Consider the following 21698-nt stretch of genomic DNA (forward strand, 5'->3'; position numbering starts at 1 on the left):
CGTTTTGTTAGAAAAGACCCTTATTTCTCAGCTGGGTTCATGCAGAGCTCTTTGAAGCTGCATTGAAACTGCGATTTAGATCTTTAACCCATTGGCTCCCGTTGAAGTCCATTAATGGAGAAAAATCCTGGAATGTTTTCCTCAAAAACCTTTATTTCTTTTCAACTGAAGAAAGCAAGACATGAACATCTTGGATGACATGGGGTGAGTAAACTATCAGGGAATTTTTTATTTTGGAAGTCAACTAATCCTTTAATCAGGGGACAGAGCCAAAAGAATCAATGATGCAAACATCAAATATAATCCGAACTATGCTGTAAATTAGGTCTAACAAAACAATAGTGTCATTATTCAGCTCCAGTCAGCCTAAGCAACTCGAGTCAGTTCAGTGTTTATACGATTTAGTTCAATAACAGTGTCAGTGTTGCAAAATTCCTCAAACAAAGTTTGATTCAGCTGTAAAGCAGCTCTACAGAGGACAATAGTGCCTTTATTCAGCTCAAAGTTGTGTTCTCATTCAATAGTGTCAGTGCTGTCAAATCAATATCACTGAATATTGAGAAAGTTGATTAAAGTCTGTTTTAGCTGGATTATGTAGGTGCAATTAAAAAAATCCTGTAGAATCCTGTAGCTGGTTTACAGTGGTTAAAATGCTAACATTTACAGAGTGCTCTTCCTTCTTTTATGGTTCATTAAAATGTCAGTTAAGAGTTAGAAACCCAGAAGTTTTCTGAAAGTTGGAGAAATCCCCTGTGGATGTTATCATGTTATCTACCCGTGTCCTTAACCTGCAGGCTTAGTTGTCTCTCAAGTTAACACCTTTCCTAATGAGATGTTTGAATAAGGGTCTGCTCTGCACACGCTGTACCATCAAATCTGCTTTTTTAGAGCTTCTGTACATGACATATCCTAGTCAAACGGGTATGACAATAAAGCGAACGTGCATTTGCAAGCGTTTTAGTGTGTGATTTTGTTTGTGATGGTGGGGGTTGTGTATGAGGATGTGAGTGATGTTTTTCAATGTTTTAACTTGGTGTTACCAACAACCACTAATTCAGCATTGAAACTCAACAACAGGCAAAGATCTTTAAATCAATATTTAAATAAAACAAAGCTCAAAAATAATAAGATAGCCTACTTATGTGACTAGAACTGCCAAAACAAACAGAACAACCCAACAATATCGAATGATGACAGACAATGAACAGAGGAAAACACAAAACTTAAATACATAGACCAAACCAATCAATGAAATGAATCACAGGTGCAAACACTAAATCAATGAAACACCATAGAAACAGATGAAAACACAGACATAATCCTGATTTGTTTCTCATGGGGACTTACAGTCAAACCAAAATTTATTTAGACACCTTCAACATTTCTCATATCATCACAGTTCATTCACTATAGTTTAGAAATTGGTAATAAAATATGACAAGAACTCAAGAGTTAAACTGTCAGAACAAATTCATCTTTGATAGAAAAAATATTGTCAGGTCAAAATGTCAAATCAAATGTTTGGTTCCAAATTTTACTGGTAGCCCACTGTATGTATATTTTTTTAGTATAATATGTACATAAATTAACTATAGTGTCCTGCTCTCACTAGTTAAAAAAAAAAAAAATTATATCTGGTGTCTGAATCATTTTACAAGGGAAGTAATTTTACTAATTTACGAATCCAGAATGGCTGTTTTTTCTCCCACCACCAGCACAAAAACCCCAGACCAAATTTCCTCTTGTTTTTGGGCAAACACCAAGGTTGTGTGGTAAGTTATTGCCACCCAAATCCACATTTCTGAGTTTACAAGAAGAAATCAATTTAAATTTGCGGTTTAAATTCTTTTTGGCCACTGCACAATTGTGGTAATTGTTGTAATTTGCATGCATATTTATGACCGTGGATCACAAAACCAGTCACAAGTGTCAATCTTTTTCGAAATTGAGGTTAATACATCATCTTTGTTAGGATAGGACAATGTTTGGCTGAGATACAACTATTTGAAAATCTGGAAACTGAGGGTGCAAAAAAATCAAAATACCTTGAAAGTTGTCCAAATAAAGTTCTTAGCAATGCATATTACTAAAAAAATTATGTTTAATGATATTTGCGGTAAGAAATGTACATAATATACAGTCAAGCCCGAAATTATTCATACCCCTGGCAAATTCTGACTTAAAGTTACTTTTATTCAACCAGCAAGTTTTTAGACCGGAAATGACACAGGCTTCTCCCAAAAGATAATAAGACATACAAAAGGCATCATTGTGGGAAAAAAATATTTCTCAGTTTTTATTTACATTTGAACAAAAAGTGGAACAGCTGTTTTAATCAACTCTGTACATTGTACATTGTGGCTGCTCAAGTCAGGAAAGGGCTATAAGACCATATCTAAATGTTTGAAGTTCCAGTGGCTACAGTGCAGTACAGTATACAGTGGCTACAGTATTATTAAAAAATACAAGACATTCCACACTGTGAAAAATCTCAGAGGATGTGGTCGGAAGCCAAAAGTGACACCTGTGCCGGCCAGGAGGATAGTGAGACAGGTCAAAAAGAATCCAAGGATCACCACCAAGGCCATCCTGATGAATCTGGGCTCTGCTGGTGGCAACATCTCAAGGCAGACAGTCCAACGGACACTGCACACCGCTGGGTTCCACGGACGCAGACCAATGAGGACACCACTTCTCCAGATAAGGCACACAAAAGCCCGCTTGGCTTTTGCAAATGCTCATCTGGACAAAGAAGAAGACTTCTGGTCTTCTGTTTTATGGTCAGATGAAACAAAAATTGAATTGTTTGGCCACAATCATGTAGCCTTCATTTGGCATAAAAAAGGAGAAGCCTTCAACTCTGAGAACACCATCCCCACTGTCAAACATGGTGGTGGGTACCTAATGTTTTAGGGGTGTTTTTCAGAATCTGTGGAGGGAGCTAAAGATCATGCCAATTTGCAATATCAAGCCGTAAAACCAGTTGTTTTGTACAACAAAAAACAGCTGGATGCGAATGAGACTGGAAGCCACATGCCACACCATAAAATTTACTTACTTACATAAAACTCTTACATTCAGACAAAAAGGTGGATAGAAACAGATGAAAACCAAGGAAACAATCTGAGGACATATAGGAAACGGACTGAAAACTAATATAATACAAAGCTTCACCTAAGCAGAACACAAACTCAAAATAACCATTACAGCAGCAATAACCTTGTTTAATTTAACCCAAACACAATTCCTCCACTAACAATAACTTAGGGACGTCTATCTTATATACACATTTCCTTCTTTTACCAGTTGGAATATTCCTGTCTCAATCTGTTTAACCAACATAATGATTGTCAAGAACAAGAGGAAGGAAAACATCAATGAACACAATGATGGATCGCCCACTAAACTGAGTGCTTCCAACCAGGTGTGCTTTTGTAAAGGCTGTGTCCAGTCTGCTAAAACAGGAAATATAAACAATAAACATTAAAAAAATGAGCAATAAAAAATAAACATGAACACACACTGTGATGCAAGGCTGCTCCAAAGTGTCTCAATCACATATTATTCCACTGTGTCTCATAACGAATCATGGAGCAGCGCTTTTTTATGCGCATATTCATGAATGAAAGATTTTCAGTGATTTAGGTTTTTGGTCTGCTCCTCATAGTGGCTTCAGACGATTATTCCTCCATAATATACCTCAGAAGTTATATGGATTATTATGTTATTTTACTATTATGTTATTTTTATGCTGCTTTTTTGGTTTGGAACAGCGTGAGGGTGAGTAAATTAACATTTTTGGTTTGTTTTACACATGTGCAAGCTCTTTATTTGACATTATACACTCTTAAAAATAAAGGTGCTTCACGATGCCATAGAAGAACCTTTTCTTCTCAGTGGTTCCATAAAGAACCTTTAACATCTGAAGAACCTTTCTTGTTTCACAAAAGGTTCTGTGTGAGAAAGAAGGTTCTTCAGATTATGAAAAGGTAAGAAAGAGATGGTTCTTTAAAGAACCTTTGGCTGAATGGTTCTTCTATGGCATCGTTTGAAGAACCCTTTAAAGCACCTTTATTTTTAAGAGTGTAGATGCTTTTATTGAAAGCGACATACATTGCACTCAAAGTGTACAATATATCAGTTTACGCATTCCCTGGGAATTGAACCTATAACCTTAGTGTTGCTACTACAACTGGTCATAATTACAGCTGTAATGTTAGCAAGACATAATTTACACAAGCTTGGTCATACTTCAAATGTTTAAAGTACAAGAAATCTAGCAGCAGGACAGAAGATAAAATAGTTTTGGGGTCACGGCCCTCAAAGATGAATGGGCGTTTTCAAAGTAAGTGAAACTGAGACACTGACATCTGCGTTTAGTGTTTTTTTTTTTTTTCAGTGAACATTACCTTTGTGCACAAATTTGTGCACATGACTCCTCAGAACACACAGTGCTGCCAAGATACCTGTGCTTACCTTTAAGGTGCCGCTGAATCTGCCTAACAGGATCCAAGGGCATGTCTGCACAAATGTTAGGAGGTGGAAGGAGGTACAGTTCAAGGCGTGACTGTGATGGAGAAGCAGGGAAAGTGTGCGCTGGAGGGAGTCAATATTTGGCACTTGGCTGAGCAGGATGAAAAAGCAGGGAAACATGTCAAAGTTAAATACCTGCTTATATTGCTCCGATTACAGAAATGTGCATTGGAGATTCATTACTAAGCTAGATGTACTGATTATTGTAAGCACTTTCACAACCGCCATTGGGACAAAAATATGTCCATTGTTGTGGGGCATAAGCTCGTTGTTACGGGGCATTAAACGGTTTGTATGTCTTTGTAGATTACTTGATAAATCTTTGGCAAACATTAACAGTAAATGTTATTCTCTTTATGTGCCAATTCATTAATAATTTCCAGACACAATCTTTATATGTCAGCAGGGATCCGAGTGATACAGAATCATGACTGAAATAACAAAGACATTTCCAAGCTCCTCCTATCAAATGGCAGTTAGATATTTCACACTCATAATATTTCCTTGGGAAAATTGCAGAAAACCCAACTTTCTGGTTTTAAAGAGAGATAGAAAAAAAAACTCTTGATGAATTCTACAGACAAGGAGCCGTGAGAATCTTCCAAGACTGCCAGCAGGACTGAAATGTATGAAAAACATGGTAATTTGATCTGTACATTTTAGGTTTCTATAGATTTAGGTTTCTGCAGGTTGTCAATCCATCCATTCTGCAAACCGCATGTTTTAAATATATCCATCCATCCATCCATCCATTCTGCAAATCGCTTGTCCTATATAGAGTCATAGAAATTTACACTACCAGTAAAAAGTTTTTGAACAGCAAGATTTTTAGTGTTTTTTTTAAAAGTCTCTTCTGCTCACCAAGTCTGCATTTATTTAATCAAAAGTACAGCAAAAACAGTAACATTTTGAAATATTTTTAACTATTTAAAATAACTGTTTTCTTTTTTAATATTATTTAAAATGTAATTTATTCCTGTGATCAAAGCTAAATTTTCAGCATCATTACTCCAATCCTCAGTGTCACATGATCCTTCAGAAATAATTCTAATATGTTGATTTGCTGTTTAACAAACATTCATTATTATTATTATTATTATTATTATTATTATCAATATTTCAAACAGTACATTTTTTTAAAGATTTTTCAATAAATAGAAACGTCCAAAGATCAGCATTCAACTGATATAAAAAGCTTTTGTAACATTATACACTATACCATTCAAAAGTTTGGAGTCAGCATATTTTGTGTGTGTGTGTGTGTGTGTGAGAAATGATAGCAATTAATACTTTTATTCAGCAAGGATGCTTTAAATTGATCAAAAGTATGCTAAAGATATTTAGAATGTTACAAAAGATTTGTATTTTAAATAAATGCTGTTATTCTGAATTATTCATCAAAGATCTGTTTTCTGTTTTTGATATAATAATAATAATAATAATAATAATAATAATAATAATAATAATAATAATAATAATAAGTTTTTTTGAGCAGCAAATCAGAATATTAGAATGATTTCTGAAGGATCATGTGACTGGAGTAATGAGGTTAAAAACTCAGCTTTGAAATCCCAGGAATAAATTACATTTTAAAATATATTCTAATAGAAAACGTTTTTTAAAATAGTACAAATATTTCAAAGTTTTACTGTTTTTGCTACTTTGGATGAAATAAATGCAGGCTTGGTAAGCAGAGACTTCTTACTGTTCAAAAACTTTTGACAGGTTGTGGAAAATATCTGATTGGATTGGATGAATTAAAAATTCATGTTTGTACTCAAAGCTTCTCACACTCCTGTCATTAGCACAGGTGTTTGACACACCATATCTTTCAACACTTACCTCGCCATGCACATTAGGTGCTGCAATTTATTCTCCTTTTTAAAAATGTATCATTTAGACTGCTGATTTAAATGGATTGGATCAAATACTACAGCAAAGAACACAAACTTACATGCGAGAGGAATGAAGTGGAAAATAAACACAAACAGGTCTAGACCAAGCCATGTTGGCAAAGACTCTATGAGAAAAATGTAACATCAACTCTTGAGAAATGTATTAGGAGAAAGCTGAGAGGGGCATGAAAAGACTTGCCCTCAGTTTCTCTAGGAACAGAGACGACCTTTACTAGTAGAAAAAACTGGGTGACAGGCTACATTGATTGCTAATTATTACAAAAAACCTTACATACATTGAACCATAGGTTCATCCTATGCTTACTTTACGTCACAGAATAACCTTCTTTTCCTGTTTCAGAGAGTTTCTATTGGTCAAATCAAAACGTTTAGTTGTCTTTTTGTCATAGCTGCTGTTTAACTCTTTGCTGTTGACATAAATCTGCTTATCTTTTCAATCTTGACCTCTCACTCCTTATATAATGAAAAAGTAATTTATGACAGTGTCATTCAGGAATGACCAATGGCTGTTAGAAAAGATGCTGTCTTCTGCCTGAATTATGCTGAATGCATTTTTTTTCTATGTAAAAGCAGGACAAAAGGAGGCAGTCTATCAGTGACATGCTCAAATGAGGAGATTTTCAATATTCTCAGTGAACACTAATGAAAGTTATTATCAGCTCAAAATATGTTGCTTCACAGTTAGTCATGCTTTAGAAAATATGCTTTAAATTAAAGAATTAGTTCACTTCCAGAATAAACATTTCCTGATAACTTACTCACCTCCAAGTTATCCAAGATGTTCATGTCTTTCTTTCTTCAGTGGAAAAGAAATTAAGGAAATCAAACATTCCAGTATTTTTCTTCATGTTGTGGACTGGTTGAAGGTCCAAATGCAGCTTTAAAAGGCTCTTATCTAGTGAAATGATTAGTCATTTTCTCAACGACATAAAAAGGTATATATTACACAAATGCTAGTCTTGCACTAGCTCGATGTAACGCATTAGTCAGGTTAGAAAGGTCACGTGTGGTTAGATCTTCATCCAACCCAGTCTCATAAAAATATGTAGGCCTACCTCTGGTTACTTTTTAGCAACATCGTTTTTCCCTATACCTTACTGCACGTTTCGCGGCAGTTTCAAAAAGAAATGTCCACTGAGTGGCGCTAAAACACAGGTTCAATACATGAACCCTGGCACAGGTTTTTATTAGGGTATTAGTCTCAGCCTCAGACGTCACGCCCACGGAACGTTGGCTAAACGTCTGTTGCATGTGGTACACTTAACTGGAAACACTTCAGGAATGTCGAAGTCGTCATCTGATTAGTTGAATTTGCAGCCGTCAGTCTGAAGGTCTGGCTACGCGAGACTAGGGTAATATAGGTACGCTTTGCTGTGTTTTTATTATGTTGCTTCAGGTACATATTGCGGCAGTTCAGAGTTAAAATATCCGGGGGCTGTTGCTAGAAGTTAATGCTATATCGTGTGGGAAACATGCCCTACACCAAACTCAACCTATCTGATAGTGTTAACAAAAGCAAAACCGATATAAAATCGCATTTGTGTCGGCGCTGATATCCTTGTGGGCAGTGTTTTGTAATACAGCGCTATTGCGCTTCGAGCATCCCGTGTTCGAATCCCGACTCAAGGACCTTTCTGGTTCCGTCCCCTATTTCTCTCCCACTTAGCTTCCTGTCATTTCTGATCTATCCTATCACAATAAAGGCATAAAAATGCCAAGAATAAATCTTTAAAATACGCATTTGTTGAAGTCATTTGAATCTTCCTTGTGTGTATTTGACCTCTTTTGTCGAACCATAGTTACATGGGATTCGAACCGAAGCTCCTCACATCTCAAGTACATTTCTGTACTGTGAGTTACCAAACAAAGCTGGATATGTCAAGCTAACATTCAAAAGTATCAGTTTTAAAATCTCCCAGCATATTAAAATAATTTTTAAGTCATAATATAATATTCTTTAAGTAATTGTGCGAAAATTACACTTTATCAAATTCTGTAAATCATACTTTGTGTGAAAAGGAATAAAAGGTGTCGGAGTTTACTGCCTCTAGTATTCTTTTTGTTTTTTTGGAAACTGCAGTGATATGTACTTATTGGTACTTATTTTGCGTTTTTCTCCTGAGACTTGCGTAGAAACCATCCTTGATTTTATCTAAGAACTTTTCTGATTTGATCGTAAGAGCGATTCAGAGAAAACGAACGTACCACGAAATCCATGTGTACGCCAGTCATTCGGTTATAAATCACAAATGATCGTGGAATTGTGTGCAGCTGAATGTTCCGCCGTCGAAACGCCCCTGCTTAATTAATTAACATATAAAATGAGCTCATTCCTAAAGCAAAAACTCTGTGACAATGGCAAGTAAAAAGGAGCGCAAGAAATCAAATTATAGTGAGGCTGAACTATCTGCAATACCAGGCATTACCACAAGGAAACGGTCGTACGCCAAGCTGGAATCTGACGTGGAGATAAGTACTTTTCCACATCAAAGACGGTTTTTATAAATCTGTACTTTGACGTGGATTTGATCGTACGAACACTCTAAGATCAAATCAGTGCGTAAGAAGGTTTTATAAATGAGGCCCCAGGTCTGTGTACTCCAGTTCAAAAAGGTAGGGTAGGGCAAAAAATCCATCTCATTTTCTCATCCAACTTTAAAATCATCTGACTTTTTTTTTGTAAAGGGCGTTTGACTTTCTTTGCACATTTGCTTTATAAAATCTGGATCAGTACTTCCACCTACAACCTACGCCTTACCTTTCCAACATGATTACATAATGCGTGAAGTCAAGCTTTGCGGTTAAAAAGTATTTCAATTTTTATTTTATTTTTTGTTGAAAATCACCAATTGTTTCACTAAATAAGACCCTTATTTCTCGGCTGGGATCGTGTAAAGCCCTTTGAAGCTGCATTGAACCTGCACTTTGGATCTTTAACTCGCTGGCTCCCGTTGAAGTCCACTATATGTAGAAAAATTCGGGAATGTTTTCCACATAAACCTTAATTTCTTTTAGACTGAAGAAAGAAAGACATGAATGGATGACACAGGGGTGAGTAAATTATCAGGGAGTTTTTTGTTTTTGTTTTTTTTGGAAATGAACTAATCCTTTAAATTTAAAAATAACTGTCAATAATGTTTTTAAGAGGCTGATGACAAACATAAAATGTAGGGGGAGACCAGGTTACCTGGTCATAGGGCATCGTTGGCGTGGGGTTTATTTCTGATCATAATTCAGTGTTGCCATAAAAATGTAACACTTGCGTGTTTGCCCTCTTGACCTACACTCACTGTTTCTGTCCAGACATCTTTTTTCTCCAGATCACAATTCCTCCCTGCACTGGTGTTCATGTAGTTTTTTGGCCCTAGTTCAATAGATTTCCCGAAATTTGGTTGCTCAACTACAGAGCTTATGGGGTTTTTACTGTTATATTTAATTTATTTATTATGTATTATATATTAAATATTGTTATATTTAATATATACTTTATCACAGTTCCTTATAAAATTATAACTACTCAAAAATTCCAGAGAAGACACTTGCGAGATTACTGAGGTTATTAAGGGATGAGAAAAATATGAAAAGCAGGAGGCCTAAGCAAATGCATGTATTTGCTTTTAGCTAAACTAACTGGATCCAGATGAAAAAGCAGAGTCATTTATATTGCTCAATCCTCAAAAAAAGTATAAAGAATGAAATAGTGTATTCCAACACATTCCAGTAATCCTTGTTTTATGTACAACTTCAAAAGACATTTCATACAGTGTGAATGAAAACTGTTTCTACACCATATTGATTTATTTATTTATTTGCACTCTTTTATTTATTTGTTTGTGTTTTTAAACTGTCTTGGTATCTGTATTCTTGTTAAACTGGAGTTTACACGCTACCGGTGGGATTCAGTACTTCATTGTACATTAACCTACATTAACCTTCTTTCATAAATCAAACATGACCGCGAAAAGATTTATTCATCCACATTTTCTTACTAATTAACCAGCAGACTACATGAATATAACTAACTTCCTCCATACTGCATAAATAAAGCTAAACATAAATCGGATTGACCTGACCTCTTGCATCAGTCATTTGCAATTAAAAAAACAAAAACTACAACTTTGGTGGAAGTAATCAGACTGTTGTATGAAAACTTTTTTCAATGTTTCTTTAAACATGGTGAAGGTGTGAAACTGCTGAATTTAAATCCTAATGCCTTTACTGAAGTATCTTTGGCATCTCTCCCACCAACTGAGACACTTACATGTCTGATAGTGGTGTTATCTGTCATCAGAACAGAGTACAATACCTGCCTCTACCTCAGGCCACACTCAGATTAACCTCGAAAACGAGGACTGGCCGCTGCAAAACACAATTAATCGTTATCATGTTCTACAGCAGGCCACAATGTTCTTGTTTAAACTAATGAATCAGTGGTATCAGTGACGGTAGTGTCATCAGAAAGGATGAATACGCTACTTAAAAGACACTTATTTTCTGCACTTAGCAGGTCACGATGTCTTGAGGTATTCAAACGTAGCACTTATATGTGGTACTAAATCCGATACAGGTCCGTTGTTTTGCAATACGACCGCAGTGTGAATAGTCATATTGTAATTCGTTTTACGATTCTGCTTTCATGGGAATCACTTCAAAGATTTTACATACCCAAAGTTATCAAGCCAGTTGCGAAAGGTAGTCAGTGGGGTGATGTATCTAAACTCCTAAGTATTACTGCTCTTCTTTATTTTTCATATTGCCTGCGCACAATTTCCTAATTTCGCTGGCTTCTGCTGCAGAACTCGTGATAAATAAACGCATAATCGCTTACTTTATGTCTTCTGTGTTTTCTCCAATATGACAGCGCGCTGCACAAAGCCAAGTCCACATTTTTTTCTCACGGAATTTTTAAATGTTGATATGGGTTGTTCAACTCCGTGGGTTGAAGCGACCACACTAACGCGATATTGTCTGCTATCCATATTCTCACAAACTTGTTGCTGCTGCTATGTTATGGAGAGGCAATATACAGTAAGGAAAAAATGATTTGATGATTTGATTTGCCCACTGACAAAGAAATGATCAGTCTATAATTTTAATGGTATGTTTATTTGAACAGTGAGAGGCAGAATAAAAACTAAATTTAAAAATCCAAAAAACACATTTTAAAAAAAGTTATAATTTGATTTGCATTTTAATGAGTGAAATAAGTATTTGATCCCCTTTTTATTTACAGGTAACGAGCTGAGATTAGGAGCACTTTTGTCAATGAGCTCAAGGCAGCTGTTGACCATAATCACCAATAAAACAATTGGTAACATGCTACATCCTGCTCAAGAAAGCACATGTACAGGCCCGTCTGAATTTTGCCAGTGAACATCTGAATGATTCAGAGGAGAACTGGGTGAAAGTGTTGTGGTCAGATAAGGCCAAAATCAAGCTCTTTGGCATAGGAATGCCACCTATGACCCTAATAACACCATCCCCAAACATGGAGGTGGAAACATTATGCTTTGGGGGTGTTTAAGGGGACATGGACAACTGCACCACATCAAAGGGACGATGGACGGGGCCATGTACCATCAAATCTTGGGTGAGAACCTCCTTCCCTCAGTCAGGGCATTGAAAATGGATTGTGGAGGGGTATTCCAACATGACAATGACCCAAAACACACAGCCAAGGCAACAAAGGAGTGGCTCAAGAAGAAACACATTAAGGTCCTGGAGTGGCCTAGCCAGTCTCCAGATGCTAATCCCATAGAAAATCTGTGGAGGGAACTGAAGGTTTGAGTCAGCCTCAAAACCGTAATGACCTGGAGAGGATCTGAAAAGACGCGTGGGATAAAATCCCTCTTGAGATGTGTGCAAACCTGGTGGCAAACATACAAGACACGTCTGACCTCTGTGATTGCCAACAAGGGCTTTGCCACCAAGTACTAAGTCGTGTTTTGCAAAAGGGTTAAATACTTATTTCAGTGTATAACTTTTTTGAAATGTGTTTTTTGTTGTTGTTATTCTATCTGACATACCATTAAAATTGTAGACTGGTCAGTTCCTTTTCAGTGGGCAAATAGCACAAATTCAGATTATTTTTGCCACACTGTAATTGAGTTTAAAGTTGGGAATGAGTTATAGAGGCATTCTCAAAAGCATTGCGTTGCATGGAATCATTTTAAGCATCTACATTGGTTTATGAGAATGCGGACAGGAAATGAAAATATTATTTTGTGTGCATGATTTATTAAAAACAAGGGCACAAATTTATTCGTGCACACGATTTAGGCCTATTTTGTCTTCTGCATCTCATATAAATTAATGCATTTATCCACTTTTTTATAGATTTAGTCAATTTCATAGGTCTGGCTCCTGGTTTCATCCATGTCCAGCTATTTTTAGCTGTACAAAACAGCTCATTTTGCTGCTTGATATTGCAAATTGGTGTGTCTTACCATATTATTTTAATGTATTATGTGAATTATGAGCACATTGGTTTGTAGTGCAAATTACTGTATACTGTATGTTATTTTTCTCTTTATTTCCCTATAGTGGCTAATGAACCAGAAGCTTCGCTCATAGGTTTACTTCCGCTTTGGAAAAAAGGTGAATACATTACAGTGTTTCTGAGGATTTTTTTATAGTTTTTTTTTTTTTTTTTTTTTTTTTTCTTTGTGCCATTGTTATAAATTTGTTTATTTATTACTGACTTTTTACTTGTCTTTATGTAACATTATTTATTAAAATCCAAGGTTAAACGAGTCATTAAAAATTATGTTAAAGTTAATAACTTCCTGAAAAAAAATATTTGTTTTTAATACTGCATTGCATATTAAAATATCAGACCAGAGTTGCACTCCTGACACAGCTTTTACTCTTGCAAACTTACTTTTCTTACACAGTATAAATGACTGTTAAAATACTCTTACTATTCTTTATTCTGAACCTGCTAACTGAGCAGACAGCTTTGGTGAGAGACCTTGCAAGGACGCGCATGGGATGCTTGTTGCGGTCATTCCAACGCATTAAGCAACCACTGACTCACATGATCCCATCCCGCTACATTTCGGTGCGGATCGTTCACAGCTCATTTAGACTATACTGAGGTAAACAAAACAAAAAAATTGCAAATCCTTTCTCTGCAAAAATATAACTAGTTTGAACTAGAAATCCCCGGACTCCCCCAGCCCTTCCCACTGGTTCACTGGAAGTGGAATGCTAACAGTCTGTTGGAAAAGCCATTGCTGGTTTACACCCTAATGAGAAGAATAACAAATTAGGCTGCCTTATTTTTTCAGACTCAAAAAATTATGAGAAAAGGGTGTGCTGGAATCAGACATCACGTTGTGCAGAAGTGGGAGGGAAGCCGTTCAAGGAAACAAGAAGCCAACGTGTGGATTAGAGGAAAACTTCCTTGTCCTTTGCTCTCCTGAGGGGAATTCCAAGTTGGTGAGCAGCAGGCACAATGCGTGTGCGTCTGCCAACTCTGGATCACTGTACACACCCTTCTGTTTGACTGCAAAACATTCCCTATTTCTGTAGTTAATGAATACACCATTGCGTGACCGTTTAATAATTAAGTCGTGCCATGTTCCCAAGTTAAAAGACACACGGGATATTTAATATAAATAAAAAACTGATGTCTCGGCATGTTTAAACACAGACATTTTCTATTTTATATGTAATTGCTGAAAACGTAGAGCACGCTTAAACGTCTTTGAGTGTATGCACTGCTTATCGTTTAGGAATCGTATTTCATATGAGATACAACTGTCATACATTATATGCAATTTATGCCATTCCCATTGTCTTTACTTTATTTAAAGAAGGCTGCGTCTTTCTTTTGATTTTATCAAAAAAATCAAAGATTTATTTAGTGTGTGATATTGACAGTTCTTGCTCCACGATCGGTTTATGGTGTTGTAAAACCAGTTCACAGAAAAAACATAGATTCATTCACCTATTGTCTTATAGATAAGAAACATTTTTCTATACATTAACTTGTGATAATAATTTCTACCTAACCTTATGATTTAGCCTATATCAAATTTATATTAACCAGCACTTAAAGTGGTTTAAAAAGAGGGTTTTGTTTTACTTCAAAAAGGTAGCAAACTTTGGTTTACAGATTTTTGTTAGGAGCAAAGAAAAATGACAGCTTTAATTATAGAACCTTTAAATGCAATGTTGAATACCAAAATCTGTTTTCACAAATAACACATTATTAAGCTTTCTTCTTGTATTTTTCATCATGTCGAATGTTGATATGCAAAACAATAATTGAGCCCTCAGTCCCACAGCTGTATTTACACGTTAAAAAAACTGCCGACGAAGTTCCGATGTACATTTAAGAGTTAAACAGAAACTGCAAGCCGTAAATCTGAAATAGTTCCCCATCTAAGCCATTTTTTAATAAATAAAAAAAACCCAGTAAAATTACGAAAAAATATGTTTATTGTAGAAAAGATAAATGAATAATTTGTAAATTATACTCACACACATTTAGCTCTCTGCAATCAACCTTTTTGCTTAAACTACTCTCCTAAAGTAAGCCCAATCATGCATTCTATCACTGCTTGTTCTTTTATCTAAACTACAACACAACAAATGCATTCAAATGAATCAATTATGACACTGAATTTTCGCGCAAAGTGCTTCAAAGTACATTTTATAAGTAACACATCTCTGAGTTTGAAGTATCCCTTCTGAAATAACTGTCGTCGCCATATGAATACAAACAGTCTGATGAGCCGTAGGGCGCATACTCTGAAGTTGCCATGCCTTCCTGCACATTGGACCAGTGCGAAAGACAAAAGCAATGCTGTAGGTTGCAGTGCTGATAGTGGTAATTTTCTGGAGAGAAACTGGAGCTCAAATCCATCCGCGTTGGGGAGCTGTAGCACGAAGAAGATGAAGAGCTGGACTGAGGGGGAGAGTAACTGTTGTAGTCGACTGGACTGGGAAGATTGAAGGAATCTGAGGGTGACCTCGATACCTGAAGAAATAGATGTAAAAATTAATTCACGAGTGATTTGATCTATTAGTGCAAATATAAGCATCAGAACCGTCCAAATGCACAAAAAGCGTTTATTAAAAATAAAAAGCACCAAACACATACCAGGCTAGTACCATAGAGGTCCGAATTAGAAGGTGGATATCCATTAGACCACTGCGAAGAAGTGGGACACACGAAATTACTGCCGCTGAAAGTCTCAGATGGCATCATGTGCATCATCTGTTGATGATCATAAGCATTCTCCATCGGAATGTTGACATTTTCGGTAAAGGGACGTGTCTGGAAATAGGGCTCTGGAGCTTGCATTCCAAAGACATCAAGGTGGGCTGTGGGGAAGACAGAAGAAAATGCTGACTTGAGCACAGGAGAACATTTAAATTAGGCCAGCAAGACTTGGGATGATGTCACGAGACCATCAGCCAAACAGCTAAATCACATTTGAATAGTAGTTTATAAAAAGGAGATCATTCACGGATGTGTAAGGAACAGTTATAGATGTAGGTGTCATTGTTCTTTTATTTGTTTGTTTATTTTTTTCCAATAAGATTGTAAATGTAGAGCTGATGCCTGACGGTGGATGAAAAGGGTTTCTGTTTTGGAGTATAGTAAGTTGCATGCAGTCAGTATACTTTGTTTTGTCTTTGTCTCAGGTTTCCTGATTAAAATTCAAGCTCTTACATGTTAGCAGGCAGAAGGTTTCTTAGTTTTTTTGCAAGTCTGCCTTTTCAATATCCACAAAGGTGCTTGTAAGGTTGCTGAAATCTGATGCTTTTGTAAACAGTATTGTGAAATGTCTTGACTGCATGGGACAAAGGACTGAGATTACTATCAGTTATCGCTGTCCAGTTAATTTGCCGGTATTTTAAACTTACTATTCATGGTCGTGGAGCAGACATCGCGAGCAGCCATGGTTTGTGATTTCTACAGGATTGAAAGAGAGAAAAGCAAGGGAAGACATTAATCATTCGTTCGTTCACTGGAAAACAGAAATCTTCCGTTAGGCTGTACTATTATGTGGTATCAACTGAAACCTCAAGCACTGATAGGCCTGAGGGGGGCGTGGTGCTTTAAGACGTTTGTCTGGTTTCTAAATGTGGTCGTGCACTGACCAGGCTTCGTTTAGTTTGGCTATAAACTTCTAAGTCAGTGTCTGACTTATGACTTTTATTGCGTATCCAGCACTATTGTTTACCGTTGCGGTTTTCTGTGCCTGCAGGGCTCTGTGCTTTTGCAACAACTCCTTAACAGTCGTCTTCACACGCACACCCTGGTAAACCTTGGGTTTATCTGCTGGAAAAAAAGAAAATCAGAGAGTTTTATTCATTTTCGATTCACCACTGGCATTAGTTTTCAATACTTTTGTCCATCTGTAAAGCAGTCTGTGCATTAATTTGCCAAAAGAAAAATGATAACGTATTGGAAGCAGAGTTTTTACATTCATTTTTATTTAAAACATGTTTCTGGGTCAACCTTTTGTTTGGATCTGCTAGGTTATTAAAATAGCTACACAACACTTGAATAAACATCTTGTGACGAATATTCATTATTTACACTGTGTACACTTTTTTTGTGAGGCTTTAAAGTCAAATCTGTTGACATTACTAGCATTTTTACCTTTTATATAGCCTCTATATAAAATTCTGAAATATGTATGGGGAAATGAATGTCTGTGTCGTTGTGTAAAATGTTTTTGAAGTGTTTTAAATAAACGATCTGGTTGCCAAAATAATGAAGTTGCAAGGAAGGTAGTGTTTTGCCACTTTTTATTTAATGGTTACACCACTTGACATTTTAGAGTCATTTTTTGAATGAAATAAAATAAACGAAACAACATGAATGTAGATATTACATTTCTGAGACCTTGGCACATGTGCTTAGTAAACCTTTAAAAGAACTCTACTCGATCTTATATAAATATTTCTTCCCTTTTCCTATCATCTTCGACATCCTTGTTTGTCTTTGCCCCTCTACATGTTTAAGCAAACACAAATAGCCTGGTAATCGCTTGTTTCATATGCCATTGGAAAACAATGATAAATCTAAGAAATCACACAAGATTAGAAAACTATGCCCGTTTTCCCAGTTAAGACTCCATTGGTCTGAGCGCACCAGTGATCCGGCAGTGAATGGGTTAGTTTTCGCATTACAATAGACAGTAGGCTAGTGAATTTCGAGAACCATGTTCTCCAGCCATCTTTGCCTCGGAACGACTGTTTTAATTCGGAGTTTGAGCAATTTAATTTCATGTAGCTGTAAAGTAAAACCCGACTGAACCGGCGAGTAGCCTAATCTGATTATTGACCGTTTCACTCTAGAGCACAACGCGCACAAAGTCGGGTTTGAGAGAACCGAAAGCATGGTAAAACGCTGCTTGCGAGACAAGGAGAAAGAGAAGCTTCCCCGGTAGACGCCTCTACGAGTTATAACCGTAAGTAAAACAATCTTATAACCGCAAAAGCCGCGTACAAGCGAACAGAGATAAATCGGAAAATAGATGACAAACTCAAATCAATGTCCAACAGAAAACCCGATTAGATTTGCACCAAAGAAGCTAGATTTGTTTACGAGGGCGCTGTCGATTAGCAAATTTGTTGTTTTAAATTCCCTAAAGTCCACGTTAGTTTTTGCGATCCTCTCTGGAGATGTGAAGTTATTTCTTGATTAATGGGCAGTCCTCATATCTCTTCCTACATGTGCGAAGCCGCGCCTAATAACTTCCCCCAATATGAAAAGTGTAAAAAATAGATGGAAAATAGTTGTCCTTCTTTCCTAATTTTTTAATTGGTTGTTCAGACTTGTGAAGACATACACAGTGGGACGTCTTCCTGATCCGCGTTAATATATATATAAAAAATTCTGTCTGAACATAAGTGATTCAAAACAACGCCACGCCATGGCTGAGTTCATGGAGGCAGTTGAGTTTACAGAGGGCAAAAAGTGCGCTGATGTTGAGAAGATAGCAAAAACGTCCTTCGGCAGTGTTTTGATAGGCTCATTGACAGCTAAACCTATTCTAATAAATATTCATATGCGCTCTGGAGCAAAGTATAAATTCTCGTTAAAATGTCGAAATTATATTGAGTCGTCGTTTACTGTTGGTTATTCCGAAAACCAGTGCATTCAAGTAAAGGTGGACTCGGTGGTCGACATTGTAAAGTCTAAAATTACACATTAAATAAATCCCAAAATAAACCCATGTTCAGTTTTGCTTGAAGAAAAGTTGAGTAAAAAATACAAGGCAGACAAGAAATTCAAGATGTAACTACAATTGTTCACCAGAAATATTAATATTCCCATTAAACTGCAAGAAATTCCATGTAACAAGTTTATTAAATATATATGTATATTTAAAAATGCACCAATTTGTTTAAATGCAATCCTCCAGGTGTATTTGCTGTTTTAAATATTAATAAGACTGCATGCTTTGACCAGTACATTTCCAAGCAACTTTTACCAGTGTATTTTTTTATTTTAATCAATATCTTTTTTATCTCTATGTTTTTCAGGTTGCTGAAGACGAAAACATCTTATATGAAAGAAAAATAAATTTTGACTTACCAGACATTTTGGCCTGAAAAGGAGGAAATCTCTGGAAGAGCTACAGTGAAATACCCCAACGTCAGTTCTTTGCTCTATTATATGGGCAAGAACGAATTATTCACAAAAGTCTTAAAAAGTCTCAACAAAGTAACCTCAAAACACTCTCAGGACATACAATTATACAGTAATATAGCTAGGGATATTTTAGTTTGAGTTTTTCTCCCCTCATCCCTACTATTTAAAACCCCAAGAACTCAATGATTTGACAATGATTTGATTGCGCGATACTTTCAATTTGAATATTCAAAAGCTTCGTAAAAAGACTTATTTCTGAGTGATATTCGCTATTACAGTGAATATAATAACATCTCTTTTAATAGAATGTTGTGTTATTTCACATTTTGACATTAGCCAAATATATATTATTAACATTTTATCATCCTTTTGGTGTTGGTGGTTGGAGTCTGCCTTAGAAGCACTATTTCAACTTTGCAGTGAGACTGAAGGCACATATGAAGTTTTACATGCCATGACACATTGCAGATATATTCTGTAATAAGTAGTCTTGTCAAAAAATTAAATATTGCGTCTTGTGGATCAAATTTATGCAGTATTTTAAGAATTATTGGAGTGGTGGGCGTGGCATATGATAGCAGCCATTTTTGTCATCAGAACAATTGGGACGTCTGCTAAAGTCAAGTTACTAGGATAGTGAAGACAGGTACAAGAAAGTTTAATATGAAATATATTTAATTACAATTTTATATTTAATTGAAAGTGCCAGTAGCATTCGTTAAAAATTATAAGCCAATTTAAATGAGGCTTAAATGGTGTTCTCAATATCTATTCATTTCTTTTCCAAGTGTATTTTTGTTTTAATGCTACAGTTTTATTAATCAATCCATATTATAATCATTCTAGTCCTTAAAAAATATAAGCAAGGTGATGCTGAGTGGTGCTGATCTCAAACAAAATCTCACACAACTGAGTCACTTTTATTTTTATAATAACTGAAATAAAATAAAAAATCTCCAACTGGCATATTTACATTTCTTCGAGACATTCGTCTACATAATGCTGTTGTTTATTTACATGTGTCAGATTTAATTGTGTGTATTTAAGGCTGAACGCATGTAGCCGCCAAAATGTTTAGCCTACACGCAGGTGTTCTTTGTCTTAAATAAATGCCTCCTTGTGACATCCAGTACAAAATAATGGAAACTTTCGTTTCTAAACTGTAGAATAATTAGAGATTTAAGTATTAATAAAACAAGGGGTGTTTTATAAATACGTCTTTAAACACCTTGGTTAGTAAATTCAAACTGTGTCTCGGCAGATTTTCTTTTTTTACTCTTTTGTGAAATTGTTTTGAAAAGTTAATCCGCTGCAAATAGACCTCCAGTTTTAAAATATTATTATCTTACCAGTTCTTTATTATCAGTCACATTTATGAATAGATAGGCTATTCCACAATCCTCAGAAAATGTCTAAGGGAACATTTCAGCCGGGTTGAGGAGGTCGGTTATTACGAGATTGAAGTTGAATGTCGCCCCCTGGTGATTAAACCAGAAAACGCGCAGGTCAATGTCCACAAGAATTTTGCGAGCAACTGTATTGTATCTTGCTACGCTAGTCTGACTCTGCTTGTATGAATATAAAGAATAATTCGTTTATTTGGCATTTTCAGCAACATTTTTCACACACAGACGTAAATTTAACTGGGTTTAAAAAAACGGCTAGCAAAAGATATTACATTGATATGACTTGAATCAGTACTGTAATTCAAAGAAAACTATTTTTTGTGTGAATATTGTGAATTATGGTCTGTGCTCTCATTTCAGTAAGCAAAAACCTATTTACTTTAATATCAATGCATTAATGTCAAATAAAAAATAATAATAATAATAATAATAAAAAAAAAACACTATAGACTATACCAAAAGCAAAAGCTTGGAGCCAATATATATATATATATATATATATATATATATATATATATATAAATAAAATAATATATATATATATAAATAAAATATATAATATAATATAATATAATATATAATATAATATATATATAAATAAAATATATATATAAATTATAATACTTTTATTTACCAAATATGCTTTAAATTGTTTACAAGTGATGATAAAGACATTTATAATGTTACAAAAGATTTACATTTCAGAAAAAAAAATGCTTTTATATATATTATATATTAATCAAAAAAACTTCTATTCAGCTGTTTTCAACTTAACAATTAATATTTTTTTGTTTGTTATGATTATATAGTTTAGGTATACATTTTATATATATATATATATATATATATATATATATATATATATATATATTTATTTATTTTATTTTATTTTATTTTTTTCTAAAAATATATTTGGAAAACAAAATGCATTTAAATGTTGAAATGAAAAAAATATATTATAGTATTTAAAACTTTTTAATATCTATATCTATACAAATGTGTGTGTGTTATTAAACTTAAGTAATGATATAATTATTTTTTAATTATTTTTCAGAAAATGTGTACTACTTGTATAAAACGCCTTGTAAAAACTTTTTTTTTAATTTATTGATACATTTAAACTTTGTCCCATATACCCAATAAAATACAAATAACAATAGATAAGATATATTAATATTTATTTACTTTTCCTAAACCCATATAATATTTGGACGAAACAGT

The 21698-nt window shown here is 35.1% G+C and overlaps 1 protein-coding gene and 1 long non-coding RNA gene across 2 annotated transcripts; one reads left to right on the forward strand and one right to left on the reverse strand.

Annotated features, from left to right (window-relative positions):
- Positions 1–14876: 14876 nt before the first annotated feature.
- Positions 14877–16778, reverse strand: linc.pou2af1 (lnc RNA pou2af1). Its single transcript, XM_073818089.1, has 4 exons — positions 16649–16778; positions 16329–16377; positions 15559–15782; positions 14877–15435 (listed from the first exon to the last, which is right to left on the reverse strand). The coding sequence occupies exons 2-4, from the start codon at positions 16363–16365 to the stop codon at positions 15109–15111; spliced, it is 588 nt and encodes a 195-aa protein (XP_073674190.1). The 5' UTR covers positions 16366–16377; positions 16649–16778; the 3' UTR covers positions 14877–15108.
- Positions 16779–17755: 977 nt separating this feature from the next.
- LOC141285050 (uncharacterized) lies at positions 17756–19577 on the forward strand. Its single transcript, XR_012338537.1, has 2 exons — positions 17756–17884; positions 18963–19577. It is a non-coding gene; the product is annotated as an uncharacterized lncRNA (long non-coding RNA).
- The last annotated feature ends 2121 nt before the right edge of the window (positions 19578–21698 follow it).

Source organism: Garra rufa, chromosome 14 (genome assembly GCF_049309525.1).
Source record: "Garra rufa chromosome 14, GarRuf1.0, whole genome shotgun sequence".
NCBI lineage: Eukaryota > Metazoa > Chordata > Actinopteri > Cypriniformes > Cyprinidae > Garra > Garra rufa.

Coding starts and splice junctions, on each gene's coding strand:
- linc.pou2af1 (XM_073818089.1), bottom strand. CDS start 16,365: ATGGCTGCTCGCGATGTCTGCTCCACGACCATGAATA. Junction 15,783..16,328: donor CTGCTCCACGACCATGAATA/GTAAGTTTAAAA, acceptor TCTTCCCCACAG/CCCACCTTGATGTCTTTGGA. Junction 15,436..15,558: donor ACCTCTATGGTACTAGCCTG/GTATGTGTTTGG, acceptor CTATTTCTTCAG/GTATCGAGGTCACCCTCAGA.